The 18,477-nt window shown below is 35.5% G+C and overlaps 2 protein-coding genes across 6 annotated transcripts; one reads left to right on the top strand and one right to left on the bottom strand.

Annotated features, from left to right (window-relative positions):
* The first annotated feature begins 2,477 nt into the window (after window positions 1-2,477).
* Window positions 2,478-9,399, top strand: csul (protein arginine N-methyltransferase 5). 4 transcript variants are annotated; one of them, XM_028180044.2, is made up of 10 exons: window positions 2,478-2,992; window positions 3,228-3,500; window positions 3,649-3,828; window positions 5,001-5,172; window positions 5,865-5,906; window positions 6,529-6,714; window positions 7,609-7,762; window positions 8,010-8,248; window positions 8,856-9,113; window positions 9,189-9,399. In XM_028180044.2, the coding sequence occupies exons 1-10, from the start codon at window positions 2,592-2,594 to the stop codon at window positions 9,342-9,344; spliced, it is 2,061 nt and encodes a 686-aa protein (XP_028035845.2). In that variant the 5' UTR covers window positions 2,478-2,591; the 3' UTR covers window positions 9,345-9,399. The 4 variants fall into 4 exon arrangements, with proteins under 4 accessions (XP_028035845.2, XP_028035846.2, XP_089588821.1 ...); XM_089732695.1 differs by having other exon boundaries at window positions 2,488-2,992; window positions 6,535-6,714; XM_028180045.2 differs by lacking the exon at window positions 5,865-5,906 and having other exon boundaries at window positions 2,486-2,992.
* A 1,916-nt stretch (window positions 9,400-11,315) lies between these two features.
* Coq4 (Coenzyme Q4) lies at window positions 11,316-16,826 on the bottom strand. Of its 2 annotated transcripts, none has more exons than XM_089732694.1 (3): window positions 16,249-16,826; window positions 13,545-13,751; window positions 11,316-11,665 (listed from the first exon to the last, which is right to left on the bottom strand). In XM_089732694.1, exons 1-3 carry the CDS (start codon window positions 16,780-16,782, stop codon window positions 11,630-11,632), a joined length of 777 nt encoding a protein of 258 aa, XP_089588820.1. In that variant the 5' UTR covers window positions 16,783-16,826; the 3' UTR covers window positions 11,316-11,629. The 2 variants fall into 2 exon arrangements, with proteins under 2 accessions (XP_089588820.1, XP_028035863.2); XM_028180062.2 differs by having other exon boundaries at window positions 13,589-13,751; window positions 16,249-16,824.
* Window positions 16,827-18,477: the final 1,651 nt, after the last annotated feature.

Genomic DNA, 18,477 nt, shown 5'->3' with positions numbered 1-18,477 from the left:
GCCAATTAGTCGTTAAGGTACGATTAGCGCGGTTTTAATAATTTCAGTTATTTTTATTGATATTGAATATTAACAAGCACATTGAAATTTCAGTGATTTCTAAATATTTTTAAGAATATTTTAGGAGTACAACTTTCGTGTTAAAATGATACTTTTCATTACCATGCAATAGGAGATAGTTATGATACTTGTATATATATAAAAACTATATATAAAAATGAAACAGCAATTCATTTTTATATACTATATGTATAAAAATGTATTGCTGTTCGTTAGCGAGAACGGCTGGACCGATTTGGCTAATTTTGGTATTGAATTATTTGTGGAAGTCCCGAGAAGGTTTAAAAGGTAGATAAATATGAAAATGCTTGGAATTAAATAAAAATAACAATAATGTTTTTCCTTTGATGTGTCCCCCGTCGGATGGATTCCTTTTGTTTGTTTTAAGTTTATTTTATACAAAAGTTTAGGTCTTTTATTTATCGATTGAGGCACTACGAAGTCTGCCGGGTCAGCTAGTTTTATAATAAAATTAATAATTCCTAAATTCATTACGTAGTTAAAAAAATGTAAATGTAATGCACACAAAATCTGTTTTTGTTGAAATGATAATTATTTATAAGTTCAAGAAATATGTTGCAGGGACATTTAGTAGAAATTCATTTAATATGGAAGAATAAACTTATTATGTATATATATATATATATATATATATATATATAAACAGGACTTTATTTAAAAAAATATATATTTACGTCTATATTAACTTAATTATTATTATCGAGAAGTATCTTGATTGATATATATTACAAGGCTTCGTTTTTTTTTATGATCAATCAATCACCAATAGTCGTCGAACAATACTAAACGATAATTGATCAAAATTAGTTAATCTGAGCGATAAAAATAAAGATATCTAGTAAGGAGAGGCAACTTAAGAGTTATCCTTTGTTTAATTAATTATAAATAAATAAAAAACGAACAAACAATTGTTACATTCGAACATTAACGAACAAATAATTAAAAATAAAAATAAATCTGAAAATCAAAAAAAGGTGGCGTGAGGTGATGGTTTGCTTTGCTCGACTTCTACGAGTCCACCATCTCCTAGAAGGAGGCGGCGGAACGAGAGAGGGAGAGCTCTTCCCTTTCCGCACCGATCCGTCGCCGTTGAGCCGGGGGCAGGAGGCGGGAATACGCCCGTACATCCCGGCCCTTGTAGGTAGCGGTTTTCCTACGGTGAAGGTCAAGGGGCGACCTGAAGTCCCAACCCGGCAGGCTGGTTCTGGTCCAGCAGGGTATTCCGGGACACCAGCGGCACCGTCTGGGCGGCCTGACCGAGACGGCCGACGTTTCAGAGCCTTCGATTCGCCTCGAAGGCTCCGTCGGCTGGGCGTCCTTGGGGTGAGCCGCGCCGTCTGGTTGTAGTGTTGACCGCGGTAACCCCCCTACCTCATCCGGGTTCTGGCCTCAGAGTGTAAGAGTGCGGGGAAGTCGTTTAGTGGGTGGGCCCTAAAATCCTTGGGCCCGCAGTCTGCTCACAACACCATGCACATCGTTGAGTCTCACATACCCCGCGCGCCACTTATGCGCGGGGACCTCGTAGGAGGTTCGGCCCCAGGCCCGAAAAAAAAAAAAGGTGATGGTTTGCTTATTAGATATAAAATAATTAATAATTGGGAATTTAATTGTTTTTATGATCGAACAATCACCAATAGTCGTCAAACAAACGATAATTGATCAAAATGAATTAATCTGAGCGATAAAAATAAAGAGGTCTAGTAAGGGGGGCCCACTTAACGGTGATCATTTGTTTAATTAATTATAAATAAATAAAAAACGAACAAACGACGAACAAATAATAAAAAATAAAAAAAATCCGAAAATCAAAAAAAGGGGGCTAAATTTACAGAGCCCCTCACTCCTCATACATAATTACTTTTTTTTTTTAAGAGATTTTATGACCTTGTAACTAAGACCTTTAAGTCATGTCTTATTTTACTTTATTTTATGAAAAATGATAATATGGAGTGAAATGAAATGAAGATGATTAATTTGAGACATTAATCAACTGGGACGAAATTTAATGAAATGAGATGATATGGGATGAAATATAATCGCAGTAAAATGGTGGTCATTTACTGAGGTTTTTTCAGTGGACTTTTTGGAGGAACCCGAGAAGTTACGTCCAGCAGCTTTGTTTCATTTTCCCACATTTGTGCACTTTCACAGATATTAAACAGTTAATAAACCACCATTATTACACATTTAAACCTGAAGAAACACTAAATAGACAAAATAAAACAAATCACACAACTTCACTCCTCGCGTTCCCGCCAAAAAGTCTACATAAATTACAGTTATTATTAGGTGCAGATTACAATAGTAGGTATATTAAGTAGGTATATTATCTAATGTATCTATGACATGACCATAGAGGTTGGCCTAAAGGTCTAGATATCAGGCCATAAAGTAAAAAAAAGAAGGACAATAGTCATAGATTAAACACATTAAATGACAATAGTTGGATAATGGAAGTTTGTAAAATGTTTTGCGACGCCGTTAGCTTCTGAAAGAATTAAATAAAAAAAATGGCACAGCAAGAAATATCTTGTGGTTATGAATACATAATAACTGCTGATTTACAAACATGTCTCACAGAAGCACTTCAATGCAGTTATTCATTTATAGTTTCGCCCATTATTCACCCACGTTTTCGTAGGCAATCCACAAATGCCGGTAAAAATGGTGGTTTTACGCGGTCAGATATGGTTCTATCACCTCAAGATTGGACTAGCAGGATAGTAGCTAAGCTATCTCCGTACATTAACGTTGATTCACCTTCAGCGACTGTTAGGCAGCGTCACGAGGATTATTTGAATGAGGAACTATCATACTGTAGGGGACTTGGTGTGCCTGCAATCATGATATCAATACACGGGAGAGAGAGCAACAATTTAGCCAGAATTCTCCAAACTTATTATGAAACGAGGTAAGTCCGAGAAAATGACAATAACATCAATATGCAATGCAGTTGCAATATTATTATTGACTGACACGGTAGGTAGCGCAGTGGTTAGCTTTCTTGTCTGCTAGGCTGAGGGCTGTCGACCCGGTTCGCACTTCAGCAAACATTCGTGTGATAAAGTATTTCTTTTATGCCATAAATAACACTATAACCCTATTGCTTATTAAAATCCAGCAATTTATAAATATAAACATTTCAGCCACCATCCGTCTCTAATATGGGCATGTGTACCTATGCTATGTAGTAGAACATATAGAGAATGCACTGAAGATGATGAAGAAGAGAAAGCTTGGAATGAGCCCTGGTACTGGTGGTCCAAATTCCATGAGCGCCTTGATTGGGATAAACGTGTTGGTGTTGTTTTGGAGTTGTCTGCAGATCTTCCATCACAGGAAGTAGTAAAGAGGTGGCTTGGTGAACCAGTAAAAGCGATTATTGTACCAACATCAATATTTCATAATAACAAAAAAGGGTGAGTTTTAAATGAAATAAGTATTGGTTTTATTGAGTACTAGAGTTTATGAATTAGATACAATAAAAGCTGTATTTGTCAGAGATTTTCCAGATGGTTTTCTTGAAAGTGATTGTAATTCTATATTTATTATTATTATTATTTCAAGATATCCTGTTTTGTCTCGGGCTCACCAACAACTTGTAGTTAGTATGGTAGAACATGAAGCACAGGTTATAGTTAGTGGTGCTCGAAGATCCAACATTGAATTCTTCGTACAGTATCTACACCGGGTGTGGAGAAGAAGGCCAAATCCAGCAAATGATCCTATGCTCAGCTATGCAAGAGGGTAAATATACTTACACTGATAATTTTTGTTGACATCTTTAGCCAAAACTGTAAAAGATGAAAATTTTTGCCTAAAAAAAAAATGCAGTCATTAGAATTTTATGCTGAATTTTCTAATTTAGCTGTAAAGCATTTAGCTAATTTTTTTGCAGCCTTGACAAAACAAATAATCTTTTTAATATACATTTCCAAAATCAGAGCAGAAGTAGAATACATGCTATGAAGTGGTTGCAAACAAATATTCCCATTCTGATTTACACATTTTCAAGAGTTATTTCTGGATATTTTTCCGGTTATTTTTAGTATTTCCGGATTTTGCAGTTCCTAAATTTATGCTACAATTAAAATGTCTGTTTTTTAGTGAGCAATATGATATTTTAATGGAATTTTGTAAAGACTAATGGATTTATCTTAGCTCGAAAATACTTTTGATTGACTCATTAATAACTTTATGAGGAGTTGATTTTTATAATCTTGCAATAGCAGACCATATTGAAGAGAGTCCTCAGTAGTGAGTAGAAAATTAGCTATGAATGAGTAATCATAGTTGCTTATATGCTTGTCAATACTTTTCTTGTGAAAGTATGGCCCATGATTTCTTTGGATCTGACAAAGACAATTACAGTTTTTAGTTGTTGGTGGTGTCTACAATTATTTAGCTTGTTTAAAGTGTTCAAGTTTCCTTTACCATACAAGATATTGATTGGTAACATGCTTGAAGGCTACATTCTGTCAGAAGGGGCAGTAATTTTATCATTTTTTTGTGACCTTTGTAAGAATGAGGTAATCATTACTAATCATTCTTGGTGAAAATATATTATGAAATTGGGCATGCCCCACTGAATAAAGAGTTGTTTGTGGCACTCTCTGATCTATAAACTACAATTTCGATTGTTGTCTGTTTTCTTCTTCAATATTTCATGTAAAACAGTAATTGATTAAGTAATTTTATTCATTTTAGCTGCTGTATTCAATGTTACCTGGGGTCATCTTGTTTACCACTAAAGGATTCTATCTGTTAATTCAGATTATAAACGGTCGTTGTATGAAATTTCATCCAAAACTGTTGAAATCATTTTGCAGGATTGACTAACAAATATAGAAACTTTCATAAAAGATTAGTTATGGTATGTTAATGTTGTTTTCTAGTAAAACATAAAAATATATTTTTAGATGGGAAGACTACCTACAAACACCACTGCAGCCCCTGGCAGATAATTTAGATACACACACATATAATGTATTTGAAAAGGATCCAGTTAAATATAATCAATATCAAAAAGCTATTGCACAGGCGTTGATTGATGTACAGAAGGACCGGGCTGTGAAACAGATTGCTGAATATGTAAATATATTTTAAAAATAGTACGCGATAATATGTTTAATTATTGCTAACATGTTGAATATGGGAATACAAGCTTTCAGCTCATTTAGTATTAAGCCCAGAAACACTACAATATGAATACCTACTAATGAGAAGAGGTCGAAGTTTAAATTGTTTTATGTAAAGTCTGCCTCTATGCTTTTAACTGAAACATAAGACTCCTTAGCAGTAAAAATAGACATGATTGATATATGCTTATCATATACCGTACCACCAGTCATATTTTGGTTTCTACTGTCAGACTATTTGAACGATGGCATAGTTGCATCATTTGATATAATAATACAACCAGCATATTACCTATTTCGTCATGGATACTTCGATGTTTACAAAATCTTCTCATGGCTTGTAATGATTACGAAATTCTCATTGCCAAACAAAAGGTGAGACTCAGTCTATTAAAATGTTGATACGTCTATCCTTTTCAGTCCAAGAGTCTGAAGAGATCTTCGAAAGCCATATTTAGCTATTGTCCATTTTCATTTGTACTCATATTGGTTACCACAATAATTTATATTTTATATATTTACTAAATTGGATACAGTGTTTTCTTTGGTTGTACAAAAAACTATACTGTTACGTGGTAATTTTTATTTAATTATTATCTTAATATGAAATATCAGAGATTGGACTATGTTTTTATTATATTGCAGCTGGAGTCTGTGTCCATTAACGGCAGTAATCCCTTGTGTCAGGTGGGCCAGACTAAATAAATTTTTCAAATTAAAGCCCCAACAATGTTTTACTTATGTAGTTCCAATTTGTAATGTCTAATTTGATTCTAATTAAATTATCAGTACTTGATTTTCCTAGTACAGTAGGCGCGCGAGTTCATGTCCATCCTAAGGAATGCGGTAGTGCTGTGACCTAGTTAATTATGGTAATGTCGATAATAACTACCGATTTAGTCAACAGCTGTCAATTTGGTTTAATGTAACTTAAAGTAATTTTGAAAGTTATTAAATAAAATAAATGTGATAAGTAATTACTTCTTTATTTCTAATAGAGAAAAATATATTTTTTATTCCAATTCAATCACTTATCAGATGAAAAGACAACTGACAGATCAGAGTCAGAATCAGTATATTTTTTCAGCAGGTTTTTCTACCTGAACTTGTTGGAAGCGAAGTAGTCATGGTTTATTCACAATGAAATAACACAATAGCGTTAGCGTAAATTTTCGATATCGCAGACAAATGCGGGGAGGTGGGCGAAGGCGGCGCGAGCTGTCCCCCGCGCGTCGCCTCTGGCCCCGATGGACATGAACTCGCGCGCATACTATACTTAGTTGATAGCACTTTAAAAAAATCTCAATAGTTTCAGAGCAAAGCGAGCTGTAATGTGTCATCTATCAACCAATGTTCAAAAAATGAATTATGCGACAACAATACGAAAGAGTTGATTAGAGATGATCCTATAACTGTAATGGTACTTGGTGCGGGCCGGGGACCCCTAGTGAGAGCCACATTCAATGCTTCTGATATAACAAATACCAAAGTTAAGGTTTGTATGTTTATTTATATGGAATGCTCTATTTCACTTTTATTGCATCGATAGGTGAACGACCTCTTGACGTAACTGGTGTTGGGTGGGTAATGCGAGTCTAAAGACACCACAGCGTGATTGCAACTGTCGACCTTGAGTGGTTAGATCGAAGTTTCAATTGTATTGTGTAATGGCCGTCCCACCCGTCATTAATTCGCGGCATAAATAAAGAGGGCGATACTACCTATCTGTGCCATACGCCTTGCCACTTAATTAACACAATATCTGTGCCATCTTAGATACGATACAAAACACATATTTGTAAACTATTACCCGATGCTATCCTTCCATCGTGGAAGTTGGTCGGGAACACGTGTTGAGTACGTACGTTATTAGGAAAATTACGTATCGAGAGGTAAAGGCTATTTGGTTTAAGCGACATTTATCTTTGTAATTAAAGGTGCGTTTTATTTGGTATTAGCATTAACAGTTCGATGGTTTTAATTAAACTTCAATAAAGTTTAATCCATTCAAATAGCTGAAGATGGTTTTTTGTTATGATATTTTTTCCAAATTTTAAACTTTAAATGGCTCTCCTGTAAATTTGAAAAAATTTCGCTTAAACCAAATAACCTTTCATCCCTCGCTTTCGCTTCGCTTCGGAAACTGCAGTTTATTATAGATTTCTCCACTATTTCATGGATGTTATTATACATATAAACCTTCCTCTTCAATCACTCTATCTATTAAAAAAAAACGCATCAAAATCCGTTGCGTAGTTTTAAAGATTTAAGCACACATAGGGACAGAGAAAGCGACTTTGTTTTATAGTATGTAGTGATGGTTTTGTTTTTATTCAATCAAATGAAACCTTAAAAAAAATCCTTTTGTTTTTTTTTTAAATACTTTTAGGTAATTGCCGTTGAGAAGAATCCATGTGCTGTAGTAGTGTTAGCTGCACAGGTACGAGAAGTCTGGCGTAATCGTGATGTGGTTGTTATACCTGGGGATATGAGACAAATAAACTTGTCACCGAAAGCTGATATTATAGTTTCTGAATTGTTAGGTAAATACTTTTCATATATCACTTAATATTATCCAACAATAACTTGATTACCCCTTTTTTTATAATAAATAAAGTATAATAAAATAAATAGATAAACAACTTGATGGAATTTTTTTTTCTGAATCTTGAAAATTAATTTGTTGGGTTATTATAGAAAATTACTTGCTATTCATGTGGAAGGTGAATATGAACTTGATTAATGGTTTGACTGAATGGGATGCTTTTAACTTTAACTTGACTCTTACAGGTTCTTGGGGAGATAATGAGCTTTCGCCTGAATGCTTAGATGGAGCATCGAATCTTTTAAAACCCGGCGGAATATCGATTCCAAGCTCATATCGATCGTATGTTGCACCCATAACGTCTCCCAGGTTATGGGCTGCCGCGAAAATTGCAACTTCAGGAATTCCCCAACAAAAAGATAAGAACCTCGAAACATTATGGGTTGTTTACATGCAGAATAAACATGATATTGCAGAAACAAAGGTATATTATATGTTGTGTATCTTTCATTATTAGACACGTGTCAATCATGTTGCGACTGATACGGTTAGATATTAATTTATTTCGACGTTCATTTGTGGAAGCTACCCGTGTGTCCCTTATTGTATGTTGGGGTACAATATAAAAAATCTTCCCCAGAGTGCCAAACTTGTTCTAATTTTGATTAAATTAAATGATACACGTGCCAGTCCGTAAATAACGAAAAAAACAAACACATAAGGGTGCCTGTCCACCGGAGCGGAGAAACGGAGAAATATTAACCAATAAGATTGCACAAAATCATTTTGCAATCCTATGATTTTGACTATATCCTATTACGCTGAAATAGCCTCTCAAAGCTATCAGCTTAGGTAGGAAAAATTAAAAGTATATATATAATTTAATTTGCTTACAACCGTTGAAATCAAACAATCTTAGTAAAATGTTTTAGGTAGAAAACATGCCAAGTCAATCAGGTAAGTTTCTATTCAAATGTTTAAATGGTTAGCGCCTACGCCTATATTCATGATTTTATTTCAAATTCTAAATCAGTAGTTCAAAGATCATATAACAAATAATAAAGAACTTTAATATTGTATAACATTTCTAGCTCGTCTTCACGTTTAACCATCCATCCAAAGCCGTAAAGGATGAAGAGGGATGTGATAAATCAGATTACAGAGGATTACCACTAACCAACAATAGGCGTCAGGCCACCCTTACTTGGGATGTTCAGCAAGACAACATTATGCATGGCTTTGGAGGGTATTTTGATTGTACCCTTTATGGTAATGAAATGATCAGTATTGTTCCTGGTACACATAGCCCAGGAATGATCTCCTGGTTTCCAGTTTTTATTCCAATTAAGGTATACATTTTTATTCAATAATTCAAATAGAAAATGTTATTAGAAATGTGTTAATAAGGTTTTAATTTATTTCAGACACCAATGCGAGTACAAAAGGGTGATAAAATAACAGCAACGTTCTGGAGGTGTGTTGACTCGCGTCGTGTGTGGTACGAATGGGTAGTTGAAGTGGGTAACCGATCAACACCGCTGCATAATGCTAACGGTCGTAGTTCGGAAATGTTACTTTAAATAGGGCCAGTGCACTGTAACAATTGCGCAATAAAATAATGTAATCTTAATCGACCATCTATTGTTTTCATTTATAATTATTTATATATTTAACTTGTAGACACGTAGAGATCAAGTGTCGTGTCGCCGTCTGATGTGAGTCTCATAGTGCCAGCCTAAGAATATGTGAATGGTGGTGTGTAGAATATGGATGTCTCGGCTTTGACAATCCAAATATCTGACTTCGAAGCCCAGTAACATAGATTACTGAGTGGTAGCACGTCTTGTGAGTCCGCACGGGTAGGTACCACCACCCCGACTATTTCAGCCGTGAAGCAGTAATGTGTTTCGTTTTGAAGGGTGGGGCAGCCGTTGTAACTATACTGAGACCTTAGAACTTATCTCAAGATGGGTGGCGCATTTACGTTGTAGATGTCTATGGGCGCCAGTAACCACTTAACACCAGGTGGGCAGTGAGCTCGTCTAACCAGCTAAGCAATAAAAAAAAGGTTCAAAGTAAAATTGCAGTAAAAATTGTACTTGCAAATATGGTGTTATGGAGATATTAAATTGTGGCAATTCCTTTACATGATGAATGGTATTTATTAAAAAGCACTTGTAAGCAGCCCTTCAAGCTGAAACGTGTCACTGCCTCAATTTTTGCGAGTTTTATTACACGATGTTTTGTCTTTAACGTCGAAGTCATTTGTGAACATTTGATACGTACGTATTACATTAGAAAAATTGGTACCTGTCTGCGGGATTCCAACACAGGTACCGCGCTCGATATTAAGCACGGGGCGTCTAATACCGCACGCCACGACATTAAAAATTTTAAATTTTAAAACTAATAAACTATGGATACGCTCTATCATTGACGACAATTTCTTTGGAGTGTGGGTAGATACCGTCTTGTCACTAGGAATACACGTATCAGATTCTGGCGACAAAGCAACGCAAAGCTGTCGTCACCCAAAAAAATACTTGCAAGTATGAAAGTATATAGTCTTTTCGCATTAAAAGTGTACAATTTCCAAAACTATTCAAAATTGAGTTAATATGCGGAATCCTTTGGTATCACCAGTATTTTTCTCATAAATACTGTCAAAAGAGCCTAGTTTAGTTCTTTTTTTTTTTTTTAGTTTACCTATATTTTGACTACTATTAATAAAATTAATACATAATGTTATCTTACTTTAAAAGACAGATAATGTAACCGGTAAAAACTAAAAAAAAAATTTGCAAAGATGATTAATATTAAAAATATCACACTTTCTTGTAAAATTAGTAAGATTTGAGATTATACAGTTTTAATGCGAGAAGACGATATGTGCTGAAGTCGGATGCTTAAAAAACTTGAACACTCACATGAAAAACTGAATAGAAAAATGATTCATATCTTATTAGGAATAAAAAACACAATCAGATTTGAGAATAAAAAAAATACTTTGAACTTCAAATCTTTTTGAACTTACTTTGAACTTCCAAGTAATTTTTATTTATACGATTTTGCTCCTTATTCGTCACAGAATACGGTTTGAATTCCTATGCAAGTATTTTCAAATTTGCAACGCAGCGCAGAGTCCCAAATAGTACGTACGCGTACGGAGCTCGGCGCGTTGACGCACTTGACGCGCAGGGAGTGGGTTGCCGAACCCGAGTATTTCCGATGAAATCCGAATGCATGAACCGAAAATTTAATGCACATGCCATCTGATCGGGTCGGGAACTTGTCAATCAAATAAGCTAACTTATCTGAAATTATATTAGGAACATAATTGCGTGAACATGCATTCATAAAATATTGATACTTAAAAATCTTTGATACAACAAATACTTTATTTTTAAAACCTGCTTTGAATTGACCCTGGTATTTTTCCGTACTCGTACTTAGAAGCCCTGGTATTCAATTTTGCAAGTATGTCTCATCGCTAATAGTGAATATATTACAAATTAATTTTATTTAACAGATGAAATAAATGCAAAAAAAAATTCAACTAAAATGTGTTTTATTGAATTTTAAGTTACTACAATCAACGAAAACTTCCAGGGGAAATTCACACTTCGCTCAATTCAATAGACGATGAAATAAATAACAAAAATATTTTAAATTAATTTAAAATGTTTCATCACTATTTTGCACGTGCACATTAAAACCACCATCGCTGCATTGCAGCGTGCCACGAGCGTATCGTGGTTCGCATCGTATCGAAACGTTTGTAAGGTGTATTATTGGAATATTGTTATTATAACTAAAACTTATTTTTTTAATAATCGAACAATATTCATCTCCTTGTGAAAATCATCTATATCTTGTTCCCATCTTTTTTCAAAATAGATACCTGAAAGCAAAACGAATTTATTTATGTAGGTACAGTGAATGTTATCTGTTATCGATCACCGTGTTCTTAACCCAAACCTATACGGCTATATAGCTGAATTGTCTGCAGGGTCCTTCTTAAAAGAAGGCTAATTTTTACCTACTTAATATCGGAAATGATCAAAGAAAATTATTTGTTAAATAACAAATGATTTAAATTCGACCAATAAAAGATGCGAGATGTTCAATTTCATGTTTATTTATCTTTATATATCAGTGTAAAGCGCGAACTTGCGAAACCGAACTCTGGGCCCATAGATAAATTGATATGTGAATGCCCCTATCCACCTTGACACACGAGGTCGCAGTTTCAATGGTATTATTTATTTATTCTAATATTTTCACGTATTTCGGGTTTTGATTAAATAAGTAGCCAACATAGTCCCTTTAAGTTACAACGGTTTTTAGACTTACAAAATGGGGTATTGTTATAGTTTAAAAAAAAGTACAAGGAAATTTGTGTCACCATTTACGTAAGGTATCATTTTTATTTGAGACTAGCTGACCCGGCAGACTTCGTAGTGCCTCTATCTATAAATAAAATACCTATTTTCATATTTATCTACCTTTTGAACCTTCTCTGGACTTCCACAAATAATTCAAGACCAAAATTAGCTAAATCGGTCCAACCGTTCTCGAGTTTTAGCGAGACTAACGAACACTAATTCATTTATATATATAGATTATAATGTCATTAGTACCAATTCAGGGACAAATAGTTATTATACTCGTAAATAAATATATCGTTAAATAAAAACACTTAACAGTTACAATCGTATAGGTACTATCTGAGAAAAAACATTGGAATGTTTTTTTAACGATAAAGCTCACTATTTGAGCGGAAGTTCTATATGATGTCAAAAATATCATTCTGAATAATTGCGTAAAAATTTCGATAGTATAAATTAACATTTATACATCTTCATATTATTATGCATCTTCGTAGAAAGGCCCTTCCAGTTTCACCAGGACAGGTGGGCGAGCAAAGGCTCAGCCAGGAGGGATGGGAAAAGCTAACAGCTGCCCGAGCGCTTCCAAAAAAGAACTAATAATTCAAGAGCAGCTGCTCTATGAATGAATGAATGTATGAAATTTCTTTTGAAATCTCGTACGTAGAATTAACAAGTTTATCCTATGTACGGTACGGTACGGTTCTTTGGTAAGTATTTGAAATTTGTAAAGTTTTATAATATGGTTAGCGCCAAGAGGTATTGACAAACACCAATGTTTAATTAACAAAGTTTAACGAACTACAATTAGAAATATAAAAAATGGATATTTAAAAAACAGTGGCGTTAATTAGTTATTATACTATAGACCAGCCTTTCCCAAAGTGGGCGATAACGCCCCCTTGTGGGCGCTGCAGGCCTAAAAGAGGGCGGTAAGAGACCCAGAAAAAAAAGGGGGCGTTGTGTCGATGCTTGGGAAGCGATTTGTAATTTCATCTAGGAGAACCACTATAGCAAGAGCTCTCGCTATAGTGGTTTTTAAGTAGGTGAAAAAATGGGGGCGCTAAAAAATAATTTATTCTCAAAGTGAGCAGTAGATAAAATAAGTTTGGGAAACTCTGCTATAGACTAATATTAAAAAAATTAACTAGTTCATGAATTTCAATTAATGAAGCCTAGATCAAATTTGCAAATAAACAATACAATTTTTAAGGTTCTATTGTTTTTGACTCGTTCGTACCAGATTATTATTACCGCGTGTCTAAATTGGAGGCGCCGCGCCGTTATTAACATAACATCTATATTTAATTTTGAGGTTTTCATGTGTTTGGGAAAATCGATCAAGAGTATATTTTTAGTGTTGGGTTATTACGTGCATCCGTAAGTACTTACGGAACACACGGCTTTTTTGGCATTGTACAAATGTTTTAATTTACCCTGTAAGAATTTCGCATTGTTTCCGGTTCGAATGGCCCATGGTAAATAATATTTCAAATACATTTGTCTATGCTTCGGCCGAAGACGTGCTGCACCCCAAATGCCTCCACCAATACACATAGGTAATTTAGTCTGGATGCCTTCTACCCATTTAACAGTAACCTGTAAAAATAAACCTGATTAGACTTGTTTGGTTTCGCCATACAATAAATGTTGAAAATGTATTTTTTTTTCCCTATCTATACTGGTAGCCTTGAAAGGCTATTTCAGCTTCTCCTTGACGTGTTGGTGAGCTCACGGGGCTCAAATTGGAGTGTTGCTAACACTGGCCCTAGCAAGGGCAGTGCTTCGCAGAATCTACCACCGGATCGGACCCACTGAGAAGATCCGGCGAGAAACTCAGTGGGCTGTGCCTATGGGTCAATTTACTCATCGAGCCCTTCGTCGCAAGCGACGGGTTCGGCGAAGACGGTGACCGGGAAAATGTACCATGCATGTAAAATAACTACTATTCGTAAATAATATGTGTAATAATATATAAATAAAAATAATGTATAGTTTAACAAAAATTGTTAATTAAGATATACCCATAAAATGCTAGATTGTCTATGATTAAGAAAGAACATACTACACACACACACCACACACACACACACACACACACACACACACACACACACACACACACACACGGCAGCGGCTTGGCTTTGCCCCTCGCATTGCCACCATCTCGTAGAAGGATGCTGCGGAACTATAAAGGAAGAGCGCACCACTGTCCACACTGATCCGTCGTCGCCGCGCCGGGGGCCGGAGAAGGATTTTTGCCCGACTCCGGCCACTGCAGGAGGCGACCTACCCCCGGTGAAGGTTACGGGGCGACACCACGTGGGGCGCTATTTGCGCTCTAGCGTGCTGCTCCACGGAACTGCCGTGTAAGAGCAACCGGTTGGCGGTGTATCGTGTTCCGACCTGGCAGGCTTGTTCTGGTCCAGTATACCGGACTACCGGCAGCCCTGGCTGGAGCAGCCTTTTCAGCTGTAGTACCGAAACGGCCAACGTAGAGTCGTCGACTATCGCGTCGACGACCTGTCAGTCGGGCGTCCTAAGGGTGGCGCCGCGAGTCTGGTTGTAGTGTTGAATGAGGAAAACCACTACTCTGTCTGGGTTCTGACCCCGGGCGGTGATCGGACGTCGGGTGTGAGAGTGCAAGGGGAGTCGTTTCGTGGGTAAGGCCCTATAACATCTTTGAGCCCGCAGTCTGCTCCCAACATCTGCAAACTGTCAAGTCCCACATACGCTGCACGCCCCCTAGGTACGGACACCTAGCACGACAATTAAGGTTGTCCTTAACATAATTCTTTTTCTAAAATATATAATGCTTATAAGACCACTTTGGTTTCCAAATGTACAGAGATATTTTACCTGTTTAGCTGAGATTATTGTAAATGCTTCTAAGATCCCTTTGTATTCTTCTTAGTAAACAATATCATAAACTCCCAAAAGTTTAGAAATATGTTTAAGTACTATCTCCCGTACCTAATTTTGTTTTATCTGATTTTTTTCTAGATAGCTTTATCAAATCCAATCCTGACTTTTCACTTTCACTTAGTTGTGTTGTGATTGAGAATTTGTAGTTTCATTCTAATTCTTATTTCAAACAATTTTATTATTATTTCAAATAATACATGACACAGCAGCAGGTCTTTAAATTACCATTGCCATGGTTCTAATGCATTCAGTACTGCATTTTAACAACACCTTCCGTAAGTCAATTTTATTCCTATGTATCATTGTGTAGAGATGTATAAAAAGTTAACAAGAAAACTGCATTTCATATGCAACAATTTTGGGGCATTGCCAAAAGACAATAATTGACTAATTTCTTTTCTAGGCGACTATGCCACTTCAACTTTCTATCAATCATGCCAAGACTCTTGACATTTGTTGATAGACTGAATTCTGTGTGAAATAAAGTTAACAGTTTTAGGTCCCTAAAATATGTTTGTAAACATTGCCAATTTCATATTCCTTTTTTGACTTTCCTTTCTGTAAAACTGTTTTGGTACTAATGTTTTTTTATTTTTTACTTTCTAATACATTAATTAAACCGTATATAATAATGTATTTTGATTTCTACCATTAAGTAAGCAACTACTAAAGTGGTTTTCAAAAAATCACTAAATTTTTTACCTTATCATACATTTTTTGTACCTAAAAACCTACCTATACCTTCTAAATGACTACACAAGTTTTTTTGTAATGTAAAGGACATTGGACATGATTACCACTCATGATGTCCAAATATCAGTACCAATAATGGAATTAAATAACAGAAATAGTAGCTTAACAAAATTGAGCAATATAAACTTATATTAGTGATCTAAATAAAAAGATTGAATTATTTTTTATTGCATATGAAGGCAAACGTGACATGAAGCTGAAGCCTTAATTGTATAGTTCAACAGCTGCCCTACCATACAGATCAAAACCTAGAATTGCTTCTTAACAAAACTGCTCAGGTTGCAGGTGACTACACATATGGGATCACTGTAAGCCATTAAATATATAATATCAATTATTATTTTATTTTAAGCTCCACTGAATATCACTATAAAACTCTGCCTTAGCTTAGGCTGTTGTAAATTAAATAAAATCAAACCTCTCCCAGCATATTTGTCTTCATGAATAAAGATGCGTGTACTAAGTCATGGACTTCTCTGTACCTCTGCATTACGTAAGCTAATTCAGGGTCTGCAATGAATTGTACTGGTAAACGAGAATCTGCAGTTATATTATTATCCTTCATGAAGTCGGCATAAACACGACCAAGGCTGTTTTCAGGCATCTGAGACAAAGTTTCAAATGCAATCGTTTTGGAATTAATACGAGGTTTGTTTTTCAAAATGTCTTGTCCCTCTTCAGTTTGTAACATTTTACTGTGCATATATTTTATAGCATTTTTGCCAGTAACTTCGCCTAAGCAAGCAATCATATCACCCCGGTGAGGGTCGAGCAACGCTATCACTGCTGAGCCGCATGTTAATAATGTTTTTTGGAATATGTTCGTGGCAATAAAATTATTCTGCGTTTCTTCATTATAAGTAACTTTTGCATTTTCAGAAGCAGTATAGTAGCGAATTAATCTTATTTGTACTTCTGATTTTATTTTTTGTATTGGTTTGCGTAAATACATGATCACAGATCACTTTTATGGTATTTGTGACCTGGTAACTAAGACCTTCAGGTCAAGTCTTAACAGATCTCTTTACATCACAGAATAATATTAGGGATGCAAGAGATAGTCGTTTTATACATTTATCGAACTTTTTTCTTAAAATCGATCTTTAAAAATATTTTTATGTTTTAAAACCAACAAATTGTTGTTTTAGTTGTTATCGACTTGAAAATGTTATTAGTATGTTCAAAAATGCAATTTTCCGATTAGTTACAAAAACACAAAAAGTGATTTTTTCCCCCTCCGAGGACCAACCTAATTAATATTTGGTTAAGGGTAGAGGTAAAATCATTAACACGCTCAAATTTGATCCAACATGACGTTGATAAGAATTTTAGATGAAAATCTAATTTAAATTTAAAATATATTGGCGAATGAACCGCGAAATCTTTGAAGATTTGGTTAAGCCTCTGATCACAAAAAGTAATACTGTTATTTATGAGAAAGTCTGTTTCGGAAGAGCGATATCAATTGTGCCATTAATGCCACGTTAAAGTATTTTGCATTAGGAAGAGAACTTCGAGAATCGAAGTTTAGCTCAAGTTATCGTCACAATTACTCTTCCAATAATTTTTCTTTCTCGTTTCTTCGCCGTTCTTAAATTTCTTCTTCAAATTTTCTTCGAAGACGTCTTTTTTGAATTTTGAGTAATACTCTTTAAGTATTATAAATGTTTGCTTTCGAGCATGTCCGATGCAATAAGGCTCGTGAGATGTTTCCTTCAAATATGGAATATCTTTGTATAGTTGAAGAACTTCAATTAATACATCGCGTTTGGTAACAATTTCCTCCCTGATTTAAATAAGGGTACGCGCAGCCGTCCTTATTGACGTTCCGCACACGACTAGTTCGTTCGGCTTAATAGTCCACACGACCGGATTTGGTACGCAGCAAACCATATCCGATGTGCAAGCTAGCGGGCCGAGGCTGTTTCATTAATTATTATGCTCGCAGGACTACTCTACAAACGGCAAGACTTGATTCAGAAGCGAACCAAATTCGTGGTCCGATCGAAGCTTGTATTAATGATTTTCCTTAAATGAAGCTCAAATTTGGTACAATGTTGTATAGGGGACAAGTTAAAAAGGTGTCCACCTTTAAACAACAAGTTATTGTTGGAAGATTCACCGAAATTGCGCTAGCGTAGGAAGTAGAAATGATATGAATATGGCAGTTTTAACAGGGTAAAGAATGCTGAATTGAAGTGAAATGTTATTGTTTATGGCGCTGTTTTTAAAATCCTTCCTCTTGCTACTATGGCATCACCTTAATTGGCTTTCTTTCAGCAGACACTTTTTAATACACTAAGATGGTACTTCTTAGTCCAATTCTCCATGGTTACTACGTAATATTTGTAAGCAGCATACATAATACACTTTCTTCTTTGAGCCAGGGAACATATCTCCTATGGGGTCCCCGCATCTAGGGGGCCACAGGATATGTGAGACTGGATGGTTCGCATATGTTGGGCATGGATCGCGGACTTTTGGAAGAACTCGAAAAGCTACATTTAAATTCAAAGGAACACTAAATTACTTCACTCCTCGCGTTCCCGCCAAAAAGTCCTTAAAGTAGGCAAACGGTAATTGCACAGATAATACACTTAAATTAAATGTATTGTCTATGTTGGCGAACGAACGAAGAAAATAAGCT

The sequence above is a fragment of the Bombyx mandarina genome, chromosome 15, assembly GCF_030267445.1.
Source record: "Bombyx mandarina strain Sakado chromosome 15, ASM3026744v2".
In the NCBI taxonomy this organism is placed as follows: domain Eukaryota; kingdom Metazoa; phylum Arthropoda; class Insecta; order Lepidoptera; family Bombycidae; genus Bombyx; species Bombyx mandarina.
This window is presented reverse-complemented; position numbering and strand designations above follow the sequence as displayed.